Source organism: Aythya fuligula, chromosome 27 (genome assembly GCF_009819795.1).
Source record: "Aythya fuligula isolate bAytFul2 chromosome 27, bAytFul2.pri, whole genome shotgun sequence".
Lineage (NCBI taxonomy): Eukaryota > Metazoa > Chordata > Aves > Anseriformes > Anatidae > Aythya > Aythya fuligula.
Genome location: NC_045585.1, coordinates 1,091,271 through 1,107,229, shown reverse-complemented (window position 1 = coordinate 1,107,229; position 15,959 = coordinate 1,091,271). Strand labels below are relative to the sequence as shown.

The following is a 15,959-nucleotide window of genomic DNA, read 5'->3' as shown; positions in this document are numbered from 1 at the left end:
GGACATGGGGGACACATGAGCATGAGGACACAGGAACAGGCACACAGAAGAACGGAGTGACAGGGGGCACACGCACGTAGGGACATGGGGACACGGACATGGGGATGCAGTGACACGGGGCACATGGGCTCGGTGACATGGGACACTAAGACATGGGGACACAGGGACCTATGGACATGGGCACACAGCGATGTGGGGACACGTGGATGTGGGGACACGGACATGGGGACACAGGGACACGGGGACACAGGTACGGACAGACGGGTTACACCATGACACAGGGACACGCAGAAAGGGACACAGCACAGTGACACGGCCACGCATGGACAGGGCACAGGGTGACACGGGTACCTGGTGACACGGGGACACCCACCGACAGCAGCAGTGTCCCTGCCTGTCCCCACCGCGGCGCATCTGGTGCCGTTATGGAACACAGCCCGGTGGCAGCGCCATGGTGACAGCCACTCGGTGGCACGGGGACCGCACAGGGACACAGCATGGGGACGACACGGGGACAGCACGGGGACACAGCCATGCTGCGGCTGCTGGTGGCCAGTGCCCACATCCCGGCAGCCACGGGCGCTGGGCCCGGCGTGCACGTGTCCGCCCGCTTCAGAGGTACCGGGGGGACAGGGGGACACCGCGGTGGCCGTCCCCATGAGATGGGTTGGCCATCCTCATGGGACGGGGTGGCATCTGTCATCGTCACGGGATGGGATGGCATCGAGCAGCCTCGTGTGATGGGACGGTGCCAGCCACGCGTGGGGACAGGGGCAGTGTCACCTCAACGTCCCCAACCCAGGGTGCTGCCACCATCCCTCCTGTCCCCCCCAGGTGTCCCCAGGAGCACCCGGGTGGTGCCAGCAGAGTGCAACCCCACCTGGAATGAGGTGACGTGGCACGGGGACAACCAGCAGTGGCATGGGGACACTCGTGCCACCCTGCTGACTGCTGTCACCTGCCCCGCAGACATTGGTGTGGCCGCTGGGCGCGCGTCCCCTGCGTCCCTCAGCCAGCCTGGTCCTGCGCCTCCGGCACTGGGGCCAGCCGGCACCCCAGGGGTGAGTGGCACCCATGGGTGGGCACCGCAGGGTGCTGTCCCCAGGGTGGCCGTGCTCACCATCCCTGTCCTCTGCAGGGACCTGGGTGCCACCACGGTGCCACTGGGCCGGCTGGCGGAGGAGCCCGGGCTGCCGCTCGCCCTCAGCCACCTCCCACTGCTGGACCCTCGGGGACGTCCCACGGGGGCCACTGTCACCGTCCGCTGCTCCTACGTCCCCCCCGGCCAGGTGGGAGCAGGGGACACCGTGCCACCCCAGCAGGGATGGGTGGCACCCCGCCTGTCCCCCCCATGCCTCTCCCCGGCGGTGGGGACAGCCATCGGGGTGCCACCGGGGCCACCGCGCCACCACGCTAAGCCCGCGGCGGGGAGGAAGGAGGATTTCCAGGTAGGGCACCCAAGGGTGCGGTGGCACCCGGGGCGCTGTCCCAAACAGTGGCCACCGTGTCCCCACGTGTCCCGTAGGTGCGGGTGAGGGTGATCGAGGGCCACCAGCTGCAGGGCAATGACATCAAGCCGGTGGTGACGGTCCTCATCGGCGAGCACCGCTTCAGGACCAGGATCCGCGCGGGGAACAACCCCTACTACAACGAGGTGGCCCCAGGGGACGGGGACCCGCCGGTGTCCCCCTCCCGCCCGCCACCGCGCTCACAGTTTTGCCCAATTCTAGGTGTTTTCCCAGCATTTCCACCAAACGCCCATCCAGCTGGCAGCAGTGCCCATCCACATCCAGGTCGGGGCCAGTGGCACCTGCGGGGACGGTGACAATGGGGTGGCCGCTGACATTGTCCCCAACCCCACAGGTGCTCAACTCCCGGGCCGTCCGTGCCGAGGCCACCATCGGCACCTTCAAGGTGAGGGTGGCAGCAGGGAAACGGGGTGAAAAACCCCATTTTAGCCATTTTCCTCCCTTTTTGCTTCCCCGCAGTTGGATGTCGGCACCATCTACAACGCGCCCGGTAGGTGAGCCCCCCCCGTGGGGCGGTGGGTGCCCATGGGGTGTCACCACACCCCGGGGGGGTGACACGGGTGTCCCCGCGGCAGGTCGCAGGCTGAGCTGGAAGTGGCTGAGCCTGCAGCACCCCCGGTGCCCCGAGGCCGGATCCTGCGGCTACCTCCGCGTCAGCCTGGCCGTCCTCCGCGCCGGCGAGACCGCGGCGGTGAGCACCCCACCCAGCACCCTGAGACCCCCCTGGGGCGCACCCGTGATTTTTTTTTTAATTATTATTTTTGATTTGGGGTTATTTTTGCCCCCCAATCCAGGAGCCGGAGGAACCGGCAGGGAGCGAGGAGGTGGAGGCCAACCTCCTGCAGCCTTCGCCGCTCACCCCGTGCGTGGCCACGCTCCAGCTCCACGTCTACCGCGCCGAGGACCTGCCCCAGGGTGCGCCACGGGGACGGGGGACACTGGGGACACTGGGTGTCCCCGTACTCATTTGTCCTCCCTCCCTGGTGCAGAGGAACCGACCCGGTCGCACCTCCCGTCGGTGTTACCGGCCGGCGGCAAGCGGGGCTTCGTGGCGGCAGCGGTGCGAGCCAGCTTTGCTGGAAAGACGGTGGGTGGCGGGGAGCACCCATGGGTGCTGGCAGTGGGCGGGGGATGACGGCTGTGTCCCCCCCCCCAGCTCTGCACCCGGGTGATGCCCCCCGATGCCAACCCTGCGTGGAACGAGGTGCTCTTCTTCCCGCTGCGGGTGAGGTTCCTCCTGCGCCCCCCCCGGGTGGGGACCCCCAATTAAAACCCCTCCTAATTAACGCCCTCCTCTCCCCCCCCAATATTTTGCCACCTGGCAGCTGCCTCCCGTCTGTGATGCCATCGAGCTGGCCATCGTCAGCGGGTAAGTGGGGTGCTCCTCAATTTGGGGGGGCCCCCGGCATCACCCCCCACCCATCACTGCCCACCTGCAGGTCCCACGCCAAGGTCCTGGGCACCGCCACCCTGCACCTCTCCCAGATCTCCTCCGCTGGCGCCGAGCTTCAAGGTGAGCAGGGTCCAACCTTGGGGGGGTCCCAAGCACCCCGTCCCCTTCACTGAACCCCCCTTTTTTTGCTCCCAGGGGGGGTCTCTGGCTTCTTACCCTGCTTTGGACCCAGCTTTCTCCCCTTCTACGGCCCCCGGCTGGATCCTGCCAGGACACCCAGCACCCCCAGCGTGAGTGCAGCAGTGGGGGGGACAGCACCCATACTGGGGAGGGGACACCAGCCCCCAGCTGTCCCCCCCCCCCCTTTATTTTGCAGGACACCGGGGTTGCGTACCGGGGCCGGGTGCTTCTGGAGCTCAGCACCCACACCAGGAGCCCGGATGGGCGCCAGCAGGACACCATCGCCTCCGAGGACGTCACCCGCGTGCAGGTGGGGACACGGTGCCACGCCACCGCCGGGGCTTTTTCTTTTTAACGGCAATAATGGCCATAATTATCTGAGGCATTTTGGCTTTTCTATCCCCAGCGCCTCCTGCCCCGGCGCCGCCGCTTCGGGCTGTGCGGGGTGTTTTACTCGGCCACCATGCTGGCACCTGCGCCCGAGCTGCTGCGCTTCGAGCTCAGCATCGGCAACTACGGGGACACCGGTGACCCCACGTGCCGCCCCGCCGCCTCCACCACCCCCCACGGCCACCCCCTCTTTGACGGTGAGCGCAGGGGACACCCCTGTCCCCCCTCCCCGGGTCACCACGGGGGTGCTGATCCCGCTGCGAACGCAGGCAATCGCTACCACTACCTGCCCTGGTACGACGCCAAGCCGGTGGTGGCCGTCACCTCCATTTGGGAGGACGCCGGCCACCGTTGGGACGCCGCGAACCTGCTGCAGAACATGGCCCAGAGGCTGGTGAGCACCCATGGGTGGGGGCGGCGGGGGGCAAGCACCCAGAGCAGGCAGTTTTTGGGCAGCGGTGAGCTCCACAGGAGGCAAATGTGGCCGCGCTGCGGGACGCGGGGACGGCCACCTGCGGGGACGCCGGGAGGAGGCTGCTCCGGGAGCTGGCGCGGGACTGCAGGTGAGCACCCATGGGTGGCCCACGGGTCCCCCAGGGTGCAGCACCCCTGAGACATTCCCACCTGCAGACCCCCAACAGCCCCCAGGGTGCTGGTGGTGGGATGTGGAGGGGAACCCAGCACCCGCTGAGCTGCACTGGGGCGATTTGGGGGGGAAATGGGGCTTGAAGGGAAAAAGTGGGTCAATTGGGGATAAAAATGGGGTGCTTTGGGGACAAAATGGGTATTTCGGAGGGAAATGGGGCATTGGGGAGAATATAGGGAATTTCTGGGGTGGAAATGGGACATATGGGGGAAAATGGGGCATATCTATGGGTAAATGGAGCATTTTGGGGTGAAGATGGGGCATTTGAGGGGAAATGGGACAATTCTGGGGCAGGGGAAAAGGGGCATTTTAGGGGGAAATGGGGCATATCCGGGAAAAAAAAGAGGGAATTTCTGAGGTAGAAATGAGCCATGTGGGGGGAAATGGGGCATATCTGTGGGTAAAAAGGGTATTTCTGGGAGAATATGGGGCACTTCTGGGGTGGAAATAGGACACTTTAGGTTGAAATAGGACATTTTTAAGGGAAAATGGGACACTTGGGGGAGGAAATGGGGCATACCTGGATGGAAATGGGGCATATCTGGGGGAAAATCAGGCACTTTTGGGGTGTAAATGGAACATTTTAGGAGGAAACGACATCTCTGGGGTGGAAAAGTGACAATTCTGTTGGAAACCAGCACACTTCTGGGCTAGAAATGTGGCATTTTGGTGCAAAACGAGGCAGTTCCATGGGCAAGCACCCCCGGCGTGCCCCCCGCTGTTCCCATCCCGGTGTCCCCAATCCCGCAGAGTGGCACTGCCGGTGCTGGAGGCGCAGATCCCCAAGACACCGCTGGACGCGGAGCTGCGTGCTGCCCGCCTGCACCTCCTGCGCCTCATGGCCGCCGCAGCGACCACCAGCCCCCCCCATGGCGGCTGGGCCGCGCTGCTACCACAGGCTGAGGCCTGGCTAGGCCGCGTGGCCGCGCTGGCGGCCGAGGTGAGGGGAAGGCCCCGAATTCGAGGCCTCTCTCCGGTGCCCGGCCCTGGGGCTTTGTCCTCAGCCCCGTCCCGTCCTCAGCCGCAGGCCGGTGTCCCCGACGTGCTGCTGTGGCTGCTGAGCGGGCCGCGGCGGGTGGCCTGCGCCCGTGTCCCCGCACACTGCCTGGTGTTCTCGCCCCGTGGCCGTGCCGCCTGCGGGAGGCTCTGCGGCCGGACCCAGACCCTCTTCTTGGGGGTAGGGGGCAGCGTGGGTGTCCCACCTCCCCCCCGTGTTCCCTCTGTGTCCCCTCCATGTGTCTCCTCTGTGTCCCACCAGTGTCACCTTCATGTCACTTCCACATCCCCTCCATGTCCCCTCAGTGTCCCATCAATGTCACCTCCCTGTCACTTTCACACCCCATCCATGTGTCACTCTGTGTCCCGTCAATGTCACCTCCCTGTCACTTTCACATCCATCTGTGTCACTCCGTGTCTCATCAATGTCACCTCCATGTCACTTTCGCTTCCCTTCCAGTCCCATCTATGTCCCCTCCACATCCCCTCCAGTTCCGCTCTATCTCCCCTCCATGCCCCATCTATGTCCCCTCCATGTCCTCTCCATGATGCCTTTGTGTCCCCTCTGTGTCCCCTCCACATCCCCTCCGTGCCCCTTCTGTCCCCTCTGTGTCTCCTCCATGTCCCCTCCCTGTTCCCTCTGTGCCCCATCCATATCCTCCATGTCCGTCCACAACTCCCATGTCCCCACCACGTGTCCCATGTCCCAGATATCCCTCATATCCCCCACGTCCCCCATGTGCCCCCATGTCTCCCATATCCCCCATATCCTCCACAACCCCCCTGTCTTCCATGTCCCCAATATCCCCCCCCATCTCCCCTAAGTCCCATGTCCCCCATGTCCCCCTACGTCTCCCATAACCCCCGTATCCCCCCATATCCCCCATGTCCCCCCATGTCCCCCATGTCCCCCAGGCCTCGGGCCACATCCATGCCCAGCTCCGTGTCCGGCTGTGGCTGGGGCGCGTGGCTGAGAGCCGGGACCTGCCGCAGTGCCTGGAGGGCACCCTGCACATCTATGCCGAGACGGTGAGCACCAGGAGGGACACGGTGACACGGTGACACCGGGACATCCCCAACGTTCCTCTGAGCCCCCCACCCTGGTCTCGCTGCAGTACGAAAACCAGACAAAGCTCCTCGGCAAGTGGAGCGGGAGGGGGCTGCCGGGGCGCCCCGGCTTCTCCGACATCACCGGCAAAGCGGGGCTGCCCTGCCACCGCATCCGGCCCCCCAAGGGCTGGCGCTGGGACGGACCCTGGGCCGTGGAGCCACAGCGGCGGTGAGCACCCTGGGGACCCTGGGCTGAGCTGGAGGGGACGGGGAGGTGACACTGGCTTGTCCCTGTCCCCAGGCTGCTGCTGGATGCCGAGGCCAACCTGGGCGAGGTGCTGGAGGAGGTGTACGAGAACGAGAGCCGGCAGCCCGGCGGGGACTGGGGACCTGCCGCCGTAGCCAACACCGATGCTGTGAGTGAGGGGTGACACAGGGACAATGGGGATGCCACCAGTGGGGTGGCACCATCATGCTCAGCTCCCACCCGATGCAGGCCGGTGCGGCGGTGCCCCCCAAGGAGGAGGTGGCTTGTCCCCAAGGCTGGCACATCACCGACAGCTGGCGGGTGGACATGGCGGGGGCCGTGGATGAGGCTGGTGAGTGGGCGTCCCCAGCGGGTACTGTGGGGAGGGTGGTGGCGGCAGAGGTGACAAGGACACCCGGCTGGCACAGGCTGGGAGTACGGGGCGAGCACGGCACCCGGCAGCCCCCCGCTGGCGTGGCACCCCGCTGAGAAGACGTACCACACGCACCGGCGCCGGCGCTGGCTGCGCACCCGCCGCAGGGAGCCCGGCACCCAGGGACAGGAGCAGGACGTGGCCACCTTCCTCCAGCTGGTTGGGGCGGCGGGGACAGGGTGACAGGGATGGGGGTGGCAGGGATGGGGTCACAGGGTGGAGATGGTAGGGGTGGGGTAGCAGGGATGGGGTCACAGGGTGGGGGTGGCAGGGGTGGGGTGGCAGGGACAAGGTGGCAAGGAAGGGGGTGATGAGACGGGGGTGACAAGGATGGGGTGGCCAGGACAGGGTGGCAGGTAAGAGGGTGCCAGGAATGGGGTTGCAAGGTTGGGGGTGCTGAGGATGGGGTGGCAGGGATGGGGGTGACGGGATGGGGATTACAGCAAGGGGGTGGCAGGGACAAGGTGGTGGGGATGAGCCTTTGGCCACCAGTGCCTTGAGCACCCCCACCCGCTCCCTGTGCCACCGTCCCCTGCGTGCCTCGTGTCCCCGCAGCACAGCCCCGAAGCACCAGCACCAGACGAGGCGTGGGAGTACGCGACCCTGTGGGGCTGCCGCTTCCACCTGCGGCCCCGCGCCGGGGACCTGTGCCGGCGGCGCTGCTGGCACCGGCGCATGGTGCCATCGCAGCCCCCGTCCGTGGCCCCCCTCTTCCTCCTCGAGGGCTCCCCGGTACCGCAGCGCCTGGCCGCCGGCACGGGAAGGGGGAGCTGGGGAGGGGGCAATGGGGACGGGGTGCTGGGGAGGGGGCTGTGAGGGTGGGGGGATGGAGGGACAGAAAAAAGGGGAAAGGGATGGGGTGATGGATGGATGGAGATACGTAGGGACAGAGGGATGGGGGGACAGGGATAAAGGGAGGGATCAAGGGAGGGACAGAGGGATGCAGGGACGGAGAAATGGAGGGACAGGGGTGTAGGGACAAACGGATGGAGGGAGGGGGGACAGAGGGATGGACAAAGGGAGGACGGGATGGAGGGAGAGAGGAATTTATGGATGGGGGGTGCAGGGACAAGAGCACATGGAGATCCCGGGATATGGAGAGAGCAGCACCCAGGGACGTTGGGATGCAGGGACAGGGGGACATGGGGGCAGCAGGGGCAGGCTGACCCCCTGCCCCACATCCCAACCCCGCAGGGCACGGAGGCGGCGGTGCCGGAGGGCGAGCAGCCAGCATCAGGGGCCGGGGGCCGGGGGCGCCCGCAGCAGCCCATGCCCCTCATCCTCTGCACCTTCCAGCGTGAGCCCCGGGGTGCCAGGAGGGGAGGGTCCCGGGGGGGGGGTTACAGGACCCCCTGCCACCCCCTGCCTCTCCCACAGGGCCCAGCTACTTCCAGCTGCGCTGCTACCTCTTCCAGGCGCTGGAGCTGGCGCCCCACGGCACCAAGACCACAGCAGGTGAGACCCCCCCAACCCTCCCCGGCACCCCGGACCCCCCCAGCAGGCACCCCGGGGTGCTGACGGTGGGTGCCGCCCCCGCAGACCCCATCGCCCACGTGTCCTTCGTGCACGTCAGCCAGAGCACCCGGGTGCTCGCCCGCACCCTGGACCCCCGCTGGGACCAGGCGCTGCTCTTCCACCGGGTGCTGCTTTACGGAGACCCCCGGGGGGTCCGCGACGAGCCCCCAGCCGTGGTGGTGGAGGTGTTTGACAAAGAAGGAGAGGTACGGCGGGGGGGGGAGGCACCCATGGGTGCGGGGCACCAATGGGTGGGGGGCACCCACGCCCTGGCTTTGTCTTGCAGGGTGCTGGCAGCTTGCTGGGGCGGTGTGTGTGCACCCCGCATGTGTGGCTGGATCTGGGGTGCCGGCAGCCCCCCCGGCTGCGACGTTACCCACTGGAGGGGCCGGGGGGGCCGGCGGGGGAGCTGCTGGCTGCCTTCGAGCTGCTGCACGAGGCTGAGGTGAGGGGTGACCGGGGGGGAGGCGAGGGGGCACCCGGAACCTGTCCCCATCGTTCTTGTGCCCCCCAACCCCATCAGGAGGGGGCCCTGGCGCAGCTCAGCACCCCCCCGTGGAGGGACGGCACCTTCAGCGTCCCCCTGGGCATCCGGCCCCTGCTGCGGCTGGTGGCACTCGAGGTGACCCCGGGGACGGGGACGGGGATGGGGACAGGGAGGGAGGTGGGGTGGGGGGGAGGTCTGAGGGGAAACGGGGTGGCTGGGGGCAAGGATGTGGGTGAGGACAGGGCAGGGATGGGGACAGGATGGGGACAGGATGGGGATGGGATGGGGATGGGATGGGGATGGGATGGGCACAGGATGGGGACTGGATGGGGACTGGATGGGGACAGGGATGGGGATGGGATGGGGATGGGATGGGGTCTGGGATGGACACAGGACTGGGACAAGATCAGGACGGGGTGGGGAAATAGGAATGGGACATGGAAATGGAAATGGGATGGGGACAAGGTCAGGGATGGAGACAGAGGGGACGGGGCAGCGATGAAGAAGGGGATGGGATTGGGGACAAGGACAGCAATGAAAAAAAGGATGGAGACAGGACAATGACAAGGGCAGGGGGCGAACGGATGCCGGGGGGTGACAGGAGCCACGCGGGACCCCGCAGGTGCTGGCGTGGGGGCTGCGGGGGCTGCGCGGCCGCTCCCCCCTGCCCGTGCGCGCCCCCAGCCTGGAGGTGCAGTGCGGGGGCCAGGTCCTGCGCACGCCCCCCATCGCCGACCTCGCCGCCAACCCCAACTTCCCCATCAACGCCTTCCTGCTGCCGCTGGTGAGGGCGGGGGGCCGGGGGGGGGGCAGCCCACCCGGGGGTGCTGCTGGTGGCACCCGGGGTGACGGCGAGGTTTGTCCCCAGCACCTGCCGGCGGAGGAGGAGTACGTGCCCCCCCTGCGGCTGCGGGTGCTGGACACGCAGGGGTTCGGGTACCGGCCCGAGCTGGGGCAGGCGTGCGTGCGGGGCCTGGGGCGCTTCTGCTGCCAGCCCCACGGCGGGGGGCAGCCACACGGGCACAGTGCCCCCCTGGCGAGCCTTGGTCCTGGTACAGCCCTGCCTGCCCCTGCCCATCCCTGGCAGCCCCCTGCCCATCCCTGCCCTCTCCCTGGTAGCCCCTTCCCCATCCCTGGTCCCTCCCTTTCCCATCCCATCCCCTCCTTTTCCACCTTTCCACCCCATCCTTTTCCACCCCTTCCCCATCCCTTCCCATCCCTTGCCCATCTCTTCCCCATCCCTTCCTACCCCTTCCCACCCCTTCCCACCCCTATCTCATCCCTTCCCCTTCCCTTCCTATCCCTTCCTTATCCCCGGTACCTCCCTTCTCATCCCTTGTGCCTCTCTTCCCATCCCTTCCCCAGCCTTTCCTCATCCCTTCCCAGTCCTTCTCATCCCTTCTTATTCCTTCCCCATCCCTTCTTATCCCTTTCCCATCCCTCCCCCATCCCTTCTTATCCCTTTCCCATCCCTCCCCATCCCTTCTCCATCCCTTCCCATCCCTTCTTATTCCTCCCCCATCCCTCCCCATCCCTCCCTCTCTCTGGGATGATTTCTTTCCCCTCTCCCTGCACAGCCGCTGCCTGGGACAGGATCGCTCAGGTGAGTCCCCCCCCTGTCCCCCACCCACCCATTCCCGGCAGCGCTGGCCCCACAGCGGGGTCCCCGGCCCCCCACCCCCATTCCCCAGGCGTCCCCTCTGCTCCCCGCAGATCCTGCCCAAGGTCACCGCTGAGAAGGGGGCTGTGGACAAGGTGGGCACGGGAACGGGGCCTCCAAGGGCACCGGGGCCACCCCTCCCCGCCTCACCCTGCTCCCCACCAGGCTGCGGAGAGGGAGGAAGAGGATGAGGATGAAGGAGACTGGTGGAGCAAATTCTATGCGGCCATGGGGGACACCGCAAAGAGCCACCGGGGGACACACAGGGACAGCCTCAAGGTGAGCTGGGGCAGGGGGTAAGGACAGGGATGGGGATGGAGACAGATGGGAATAGGATGGAGAGGAGGATTGGGACAGAGATGGGGTGGCAATGGGAATGATGGGGATGGGGACAGGGACGGTTGGGGACACTCAGATGGGGACAGGGATGAAGACAGCAGGGGGATGAGGTCAGGGATGGAGACTGGGAGGGGAACAGGATGGGGACAGGGACAGGGGCAGGGAAAGTGGTGAAGGGGATGGGATGGAGACAGGGATGGGGATGGGGACAGGAATGAGTACAGGACGAGGACAGGGACAGGAATAAAGGTGGGGAGGGGACAGGGACTGGGCTGGGGACAAGGAGGAAGAAGAGATGAGGACAGGGACAGGATGGAGACAAAGACAAGATGGTGATGAAGAAGGCAGTGGGATGGGGACAAGGCTTGGGATGGGGACAGGGATGAAGACAAAAAGAGGACAAGGACAGGGACAGGAAGGAAGGTGGGATGGGGACAGGGACAAGGCTGGGAATGGGGACAGGAACAAAGAAGGGGACAGGGACTGGGTGGGGAGAAGCACCAAGACGGGGATGGGGCTGAGCTGGGGATAGGGACAAGGATGAGGACAGCGATGGGGACAGGGCCAGCCCCACCAGCCACCTCCATGCCCCCAGGTCTACAGCTGCGAGCTGGAGGCGGTGCCCGAATTCGAAGGGCTGCAGGATTTCTGCCAGACCTTTCCCCTCTACCAGCCGGGGGGGCCGCTGGGGGCCGGGGAGGACCCCGTGCCCGTGGGCGAGTTCAAGGTGAGAGCCCCCGGTGTCCCATGGGGACCCCAAACACGGGACCAGGGCACCTCGGGGTGCACAGCCGGGCTGTCCCCCTCCCACCTCCAGGGGCTTTTCTGTCTCTACCCCCTGCCCGAGGACCCCGGGGTGCCCCCCCCACCGCGCCACTTCCAGGAGCTGCCCCCCAGCCAGCCCCAGCAGTGCCTGGTGCGCGTCTACGTCGTCCGCGCCTTCGACCTGTCCCCTCGTGACCGGAATGGGCTGGTAAGGCCACCCCCATGTCCCCCGCACCCCATGTCCCCCTGGGTCACCCTGATGTCCCCCCCGATGCTGCCAGTGTGACCCCTACGTCCGCGTCTCACTGGGGACGAAGACACTGGGCCAGCGGGACCAGTACGTGCCCAACACCGTGGAGCCCGTTTTCGGCAGGTAGGGCCAGCGCGGGTGGCTCGGTGGCACTGCCACTGCTGGGTGGCATCAGGCTGGCACCGAGGCGAGGTGTCCCGTGAGGGTCCGTGCTGGTGGGTCCCCATTCCTTGTGCCACCTGGTCCTTGTGCCACTGGGTCCCCAAGCTGTCAGGTCCTCGTGCCACCGTGTCCCCGGTCCCTCTGCCAGCAGGTCTCGATGTCTCTGGGTCCCTGTTCCTCATGCTGGAGGGCTCCTGGACCACCACATCCCTACCCCTCATGCCAGCAGGTCCCCGTGCCACCAGATGCCCCATTCCCAGTGCCCATGGGTCTCCTTAACACCAGGTCACCGTGTCACCAAGTCCCTTGGCCAGCAGGTCTCCATGCCTTTAGGTCCCCATTCTCCTGCCCTACTTCCCATGCCAGCACACCCTCGTGCCATCAGATCCCCATTTCCCATGCCAGCAGCTCCCTGTGCCAGGAGGTCCCCATTCCCCGTGCTGGTGGGTCCCCATACCACCAGGCCATCATGTCACCAAGTCCCCATGCTGGCAGATCCATGCCTGTAGGTCCCAATACCCTTGGGTGTCCCCATGCCCTTGGGTGTCCCCATACCTTTGAGTGTCCCAATGCCCGTGGGTGCCGGTCCCCGGGGCTGACGGCGCCGTGCTGCCAGGATGTTCGAGGTGACGGCCACCATCCCGCTGGACAAGGACCTGCGGGTCTCGCTGCTGGACTACGACCTGCTGCCACCCGACCAGGAGATCGGCAGCACCACCATCGACCTGGAGAACCGGCTGCTGTCCCGCTTCCGCGCCCACTGCGGGCTGCCCCGCCTGTACCGCACGTGGGTGCCCCAGGATGGGCACGGAGCGGGGGCACCGGGACCTGGGGTGGGGACGGGGTGATAGGGACGTGGGGTTGGGTGTGAGGAGATGGGGAGAGAGCGGGCACAGGGGGATGGGGACAAGGAAATGGGGAGGGCAGAGGGGATGGAGATGAGGAGATGGGGACAAAGGGATAGGGACAAGGAGATGGGGAGGGCACAGGAGGGTGAGCACGAGGTGATGGGGATGAAGGGGAACATGGGGATGGGCCAAGGGCTGAGGACAGGAGCTGGGGACAGTGGGCATGGCATGGGTACAAGGAGATGGGAGGTGGTGGGCACCAGGGTGGGCACACGGAGATGGGGACAGGGTAGGTACAAGGGGATGGGTGCAGAGGGACAAGGATGGGGCTGGCACGGGGATGGGCATGGGGGAATTGGGGACAGGGAGATGGGGTGGGGGGTCCCACAGACACATGGAAGGGGGCGGGGTGGGCGCAGGGGGACAGAATGGGCACAGGGAGCTGCCAGTGGCACAAGGGGAGAGGGGACAGGGGGATCGGGTGGGCACAGGGAGATGGGACTGGCACAACAATGGGCATAAAGGGCTCGGGGCTATGGGGTGGGCACAACAAGGGGCACTGGGAGCTGGGGAGGGGACACCACAGCCCCCAGCCCCTTCACCGTGCCCGCAGCGCTGGCCCCGGGCGCTGGAGGGACCAGCTCAGCCCCAGCCGGGCTCTGGAGCACTTCGCCCGCACCCAGGGGCTGCCGGCACCCGAATTCAGCGCCGACGGCACCGCCGTCACCTTCGGGTGCTCCACCTTCCTGCTCAGCCATTTCGGTGGGTTGGGGTCCGGGGGTGCCGGGGAGGGGTCACGGGGCCCCTGCGGTGGTGCGAGGGCTCGGCCTTGCAGAGAGCGGCCCCCCCGCGCACCGGCACCCCGGGGCGCCCCGGGAGCGCCTGGCCCTGCACGTGCTCCGCGCCTGTCACCTCGTCCCCGAGCACCTCGAGACGCGGACGCTCTACAACAGCACCCAGCCTGGGCTGGAGCAGGTGGGGACACCAGGGACAGAGGGATGGTGGGCACCCTGGGGTGACAAGGACCCTGAGGTGACAGGGGCTCCTGGGCAGGGAGGGGTGCTGGAGCAGGAGAGGCGATGGGGACCCTGGGGTGATGGGGACATGGATAAGGAAGGACCCTGGGGTGATGGGGACACAGGTGGGGAGGGACCTAAGGGTGATGGGGACTTTAGGACATAAAGGGATGCTGGGGAGCACAGCAGGGACCCTGGGGTGACAGGGACAGACAGGGACACTGGCACGGGGGTAGGACAGGGACCCTGGGCCATAAAGAGGTACCTGGGACACAAATGGGACACGGGTGACTTGGTTGGGTGCTGGGGGGATAAGGGGAACCCTGGGGTGACAGGCCAAGGGGGGATGCTGGGGGCAGGTGGCAGGGACACTGGGGACACCTTGGGACAGGGGGGGACAGGGGACAAGGGGTGCTGGTACCAGCGTCCCCCTGCCCCTCGGTGCAGGGCAAGGTGCAGATGTGGGTGGACGTCTTCCCCGCCAGCCTCGGACCCCCAGGCCCCCCCGTTGACATCACCCCCCGCAAGCCCCAGAGGTGAGCACCCCACCAGGGGACAGGGACGTCCTGTGGGGGGAGGGAGGTGGCACGTCCCCGTCCCCGTCCCCCTCCAGGTACGAGCTGCGCTGCGTGGTGTGGAACACGCGGGACGTGGACCTGAGGGACACCAACGTGGCCGGGCAGAGGATGAGCGACATCTACGTCACCGGGTGAGCCACAGCCACCGCCGGGGGCCCGGTGGCGGGGATGGGGACAAGGGTGGCAGCCACGTCCCGTCCCCCCGGGGCACGGCAGGTGGCTGGACGGGCTGGAGGAGCAGAGGCAGAGGACGGACGTGCACTACCGCTCGCTGCAAGGGGACGGCAGCTTCAACTGGCGCTTCGTCTTCCCCTTCGAGTACCTGGTGGCTGAGCGGCTCTGCGTCCTGCCCCGAAAGGTGCCGGGGTCCCTTTGGGGCAGGCATGGGGCTGGGGGGGGCACCGGGCATGACCCCCGCTTTCCTTCCCTCTGTTTAGGAGCATTTTTGGAGCCTGGACGAGACGGTGCAGAAGCTGCCCCCCAAGCTCATCCTCCAAGTGTGGGACAACGACATGTTCACGGCCGATGACTTTTTGGGTGAGACCCCAGCTCCAGCTCCCTGCCCAGCACCTGCTGGGGGGGAGGGGGGCACCCACGGGTGACGGGGGCACCCATGGGTGACAGGGGCACCCACATTTTTTTTTTTCCCCCCCCGTGCAGGTGTCCTGGAGCTGGAGCTCAGCCGGCTGCCGCAGCCAGCCCGGCGCCCCCAGGACTGTGCCCTGACGCCGCGGCCGAGCCGCTGGCCCTGGCGGGGGGCGCGGGCCCCCCCCCACCTCTCCCTTTTTCGGCAGAAGCGGGTGAAGGGCTGGTGGCCCTGCACCGTGCAGGAGGGTGGCAAGCGGCGCCTGTCGGTAGGGCAGGATGGGGGGGAAAAAGGGTGGGCGGCGATGAGAGGGGGGCACAAATCCTGGCCCCCACCTCCCAAATCCACCCCCCCCCCCCTTCAGGGTAAGCTGGAGCTGAGCCTGGAGCTGCTGAAGGCCAAGGAGGCAGAGGAGCGGCCGGCAGGGAAAGGGCGAGAGGAGCCCAACATGTACCCGGCCCTGCAGCCACCCCTGTAAGGCCCCGGGTTGAGCCCCCACCCCAAAAAAAAAAGGGTGCAGGGGGGGTGTCAGCGGGTGCCCCCAGCTGGGTGTCGTTGCAGGCGGCCGGAGGGGTCGTTCCTGTGGCTGCAGGCTCCGCTGCGCAGCCTGCGCTACGGCCTCTGGCGGCGGCACCGCTGCCGAATCGTGCTGGGGCTGGCCCTGCTGCTGCTCCTCGCCCTCATCCTCACCTTCATCTACGCCGCACCGGTGAGCGCAGCCCCCCCCCCCCCCCGATCCATCCCTCTGCCAAGCCCAGAGCCCCCCCCGAGCTCCCCTCTCTGCCCCCCACAGGGTTACTTGGCCATGAAGCTGGTGAACCCTCTCCAAGGCTGGCATCCCTTCAGCGCTGCTGCAAGCAAGCCCTGATTTGGGGACACCCCCAGGGCA

The 15,959-nt window shown here is 67.0% G+C and overlaps 1 protein-coding gene across 1 annotated transcript; it reads left to right on the top strand.

Annotated features, from left to right (window-relative positions):
* The first annotated feature begins 190 nt into the window (after positions 1-190).
* On the top strand, positions 191-15,938 carry FER1L5 (fer-1 like family member 5). The gene is made up of 38 exons (XM_032203991.1): positions 191-250; positions 1,526-1,654; positions 1,731-1,793; positions 1,864-1,914; positions 1,989-2,019; positions 2,519-2,616; positions 2,855-2,898; positions 2,969-3,042; positions 3,118-3,212; positions 3,299-3,412; positions 3,509-3,689; positions 3,762-3,900; positions 4,889-5,315; positions 6,050-6,163; positions 6,250-6,413; positions 6,486-6,600; positions 7,420-7,596; positions 8,059-8,161; positions 8,242-8,319; positions 8,404-8,585; positions 8,903-9,001; positions 9,489-9,650; positions 9,735-9,830; positions 10,692-10,805; positions 11,461-11,592; positions 11,683-11,838; positions 11,912-12,003; positions 12,659-12,829; positions 13,504-13,652; positions 13,726-13,865; positions 14,354-14,442; positions 14,520-14,615; positions 14,701-14,842; positions 14,922-15,021; positions 15,145-15,338; positions 15,435-15,544; positions 15,632-15,779; positions 15,864-15,938. Exons 1-38 carry the CDS (start codon positions 191-193, stop codon positions 15,936-15,938), a joined length of 4,704 nt encoding a protein of 1,567 aa, XP_032059882.1.
* Positions 15,939-15,959: the final 21 nt, after the last annotated feature.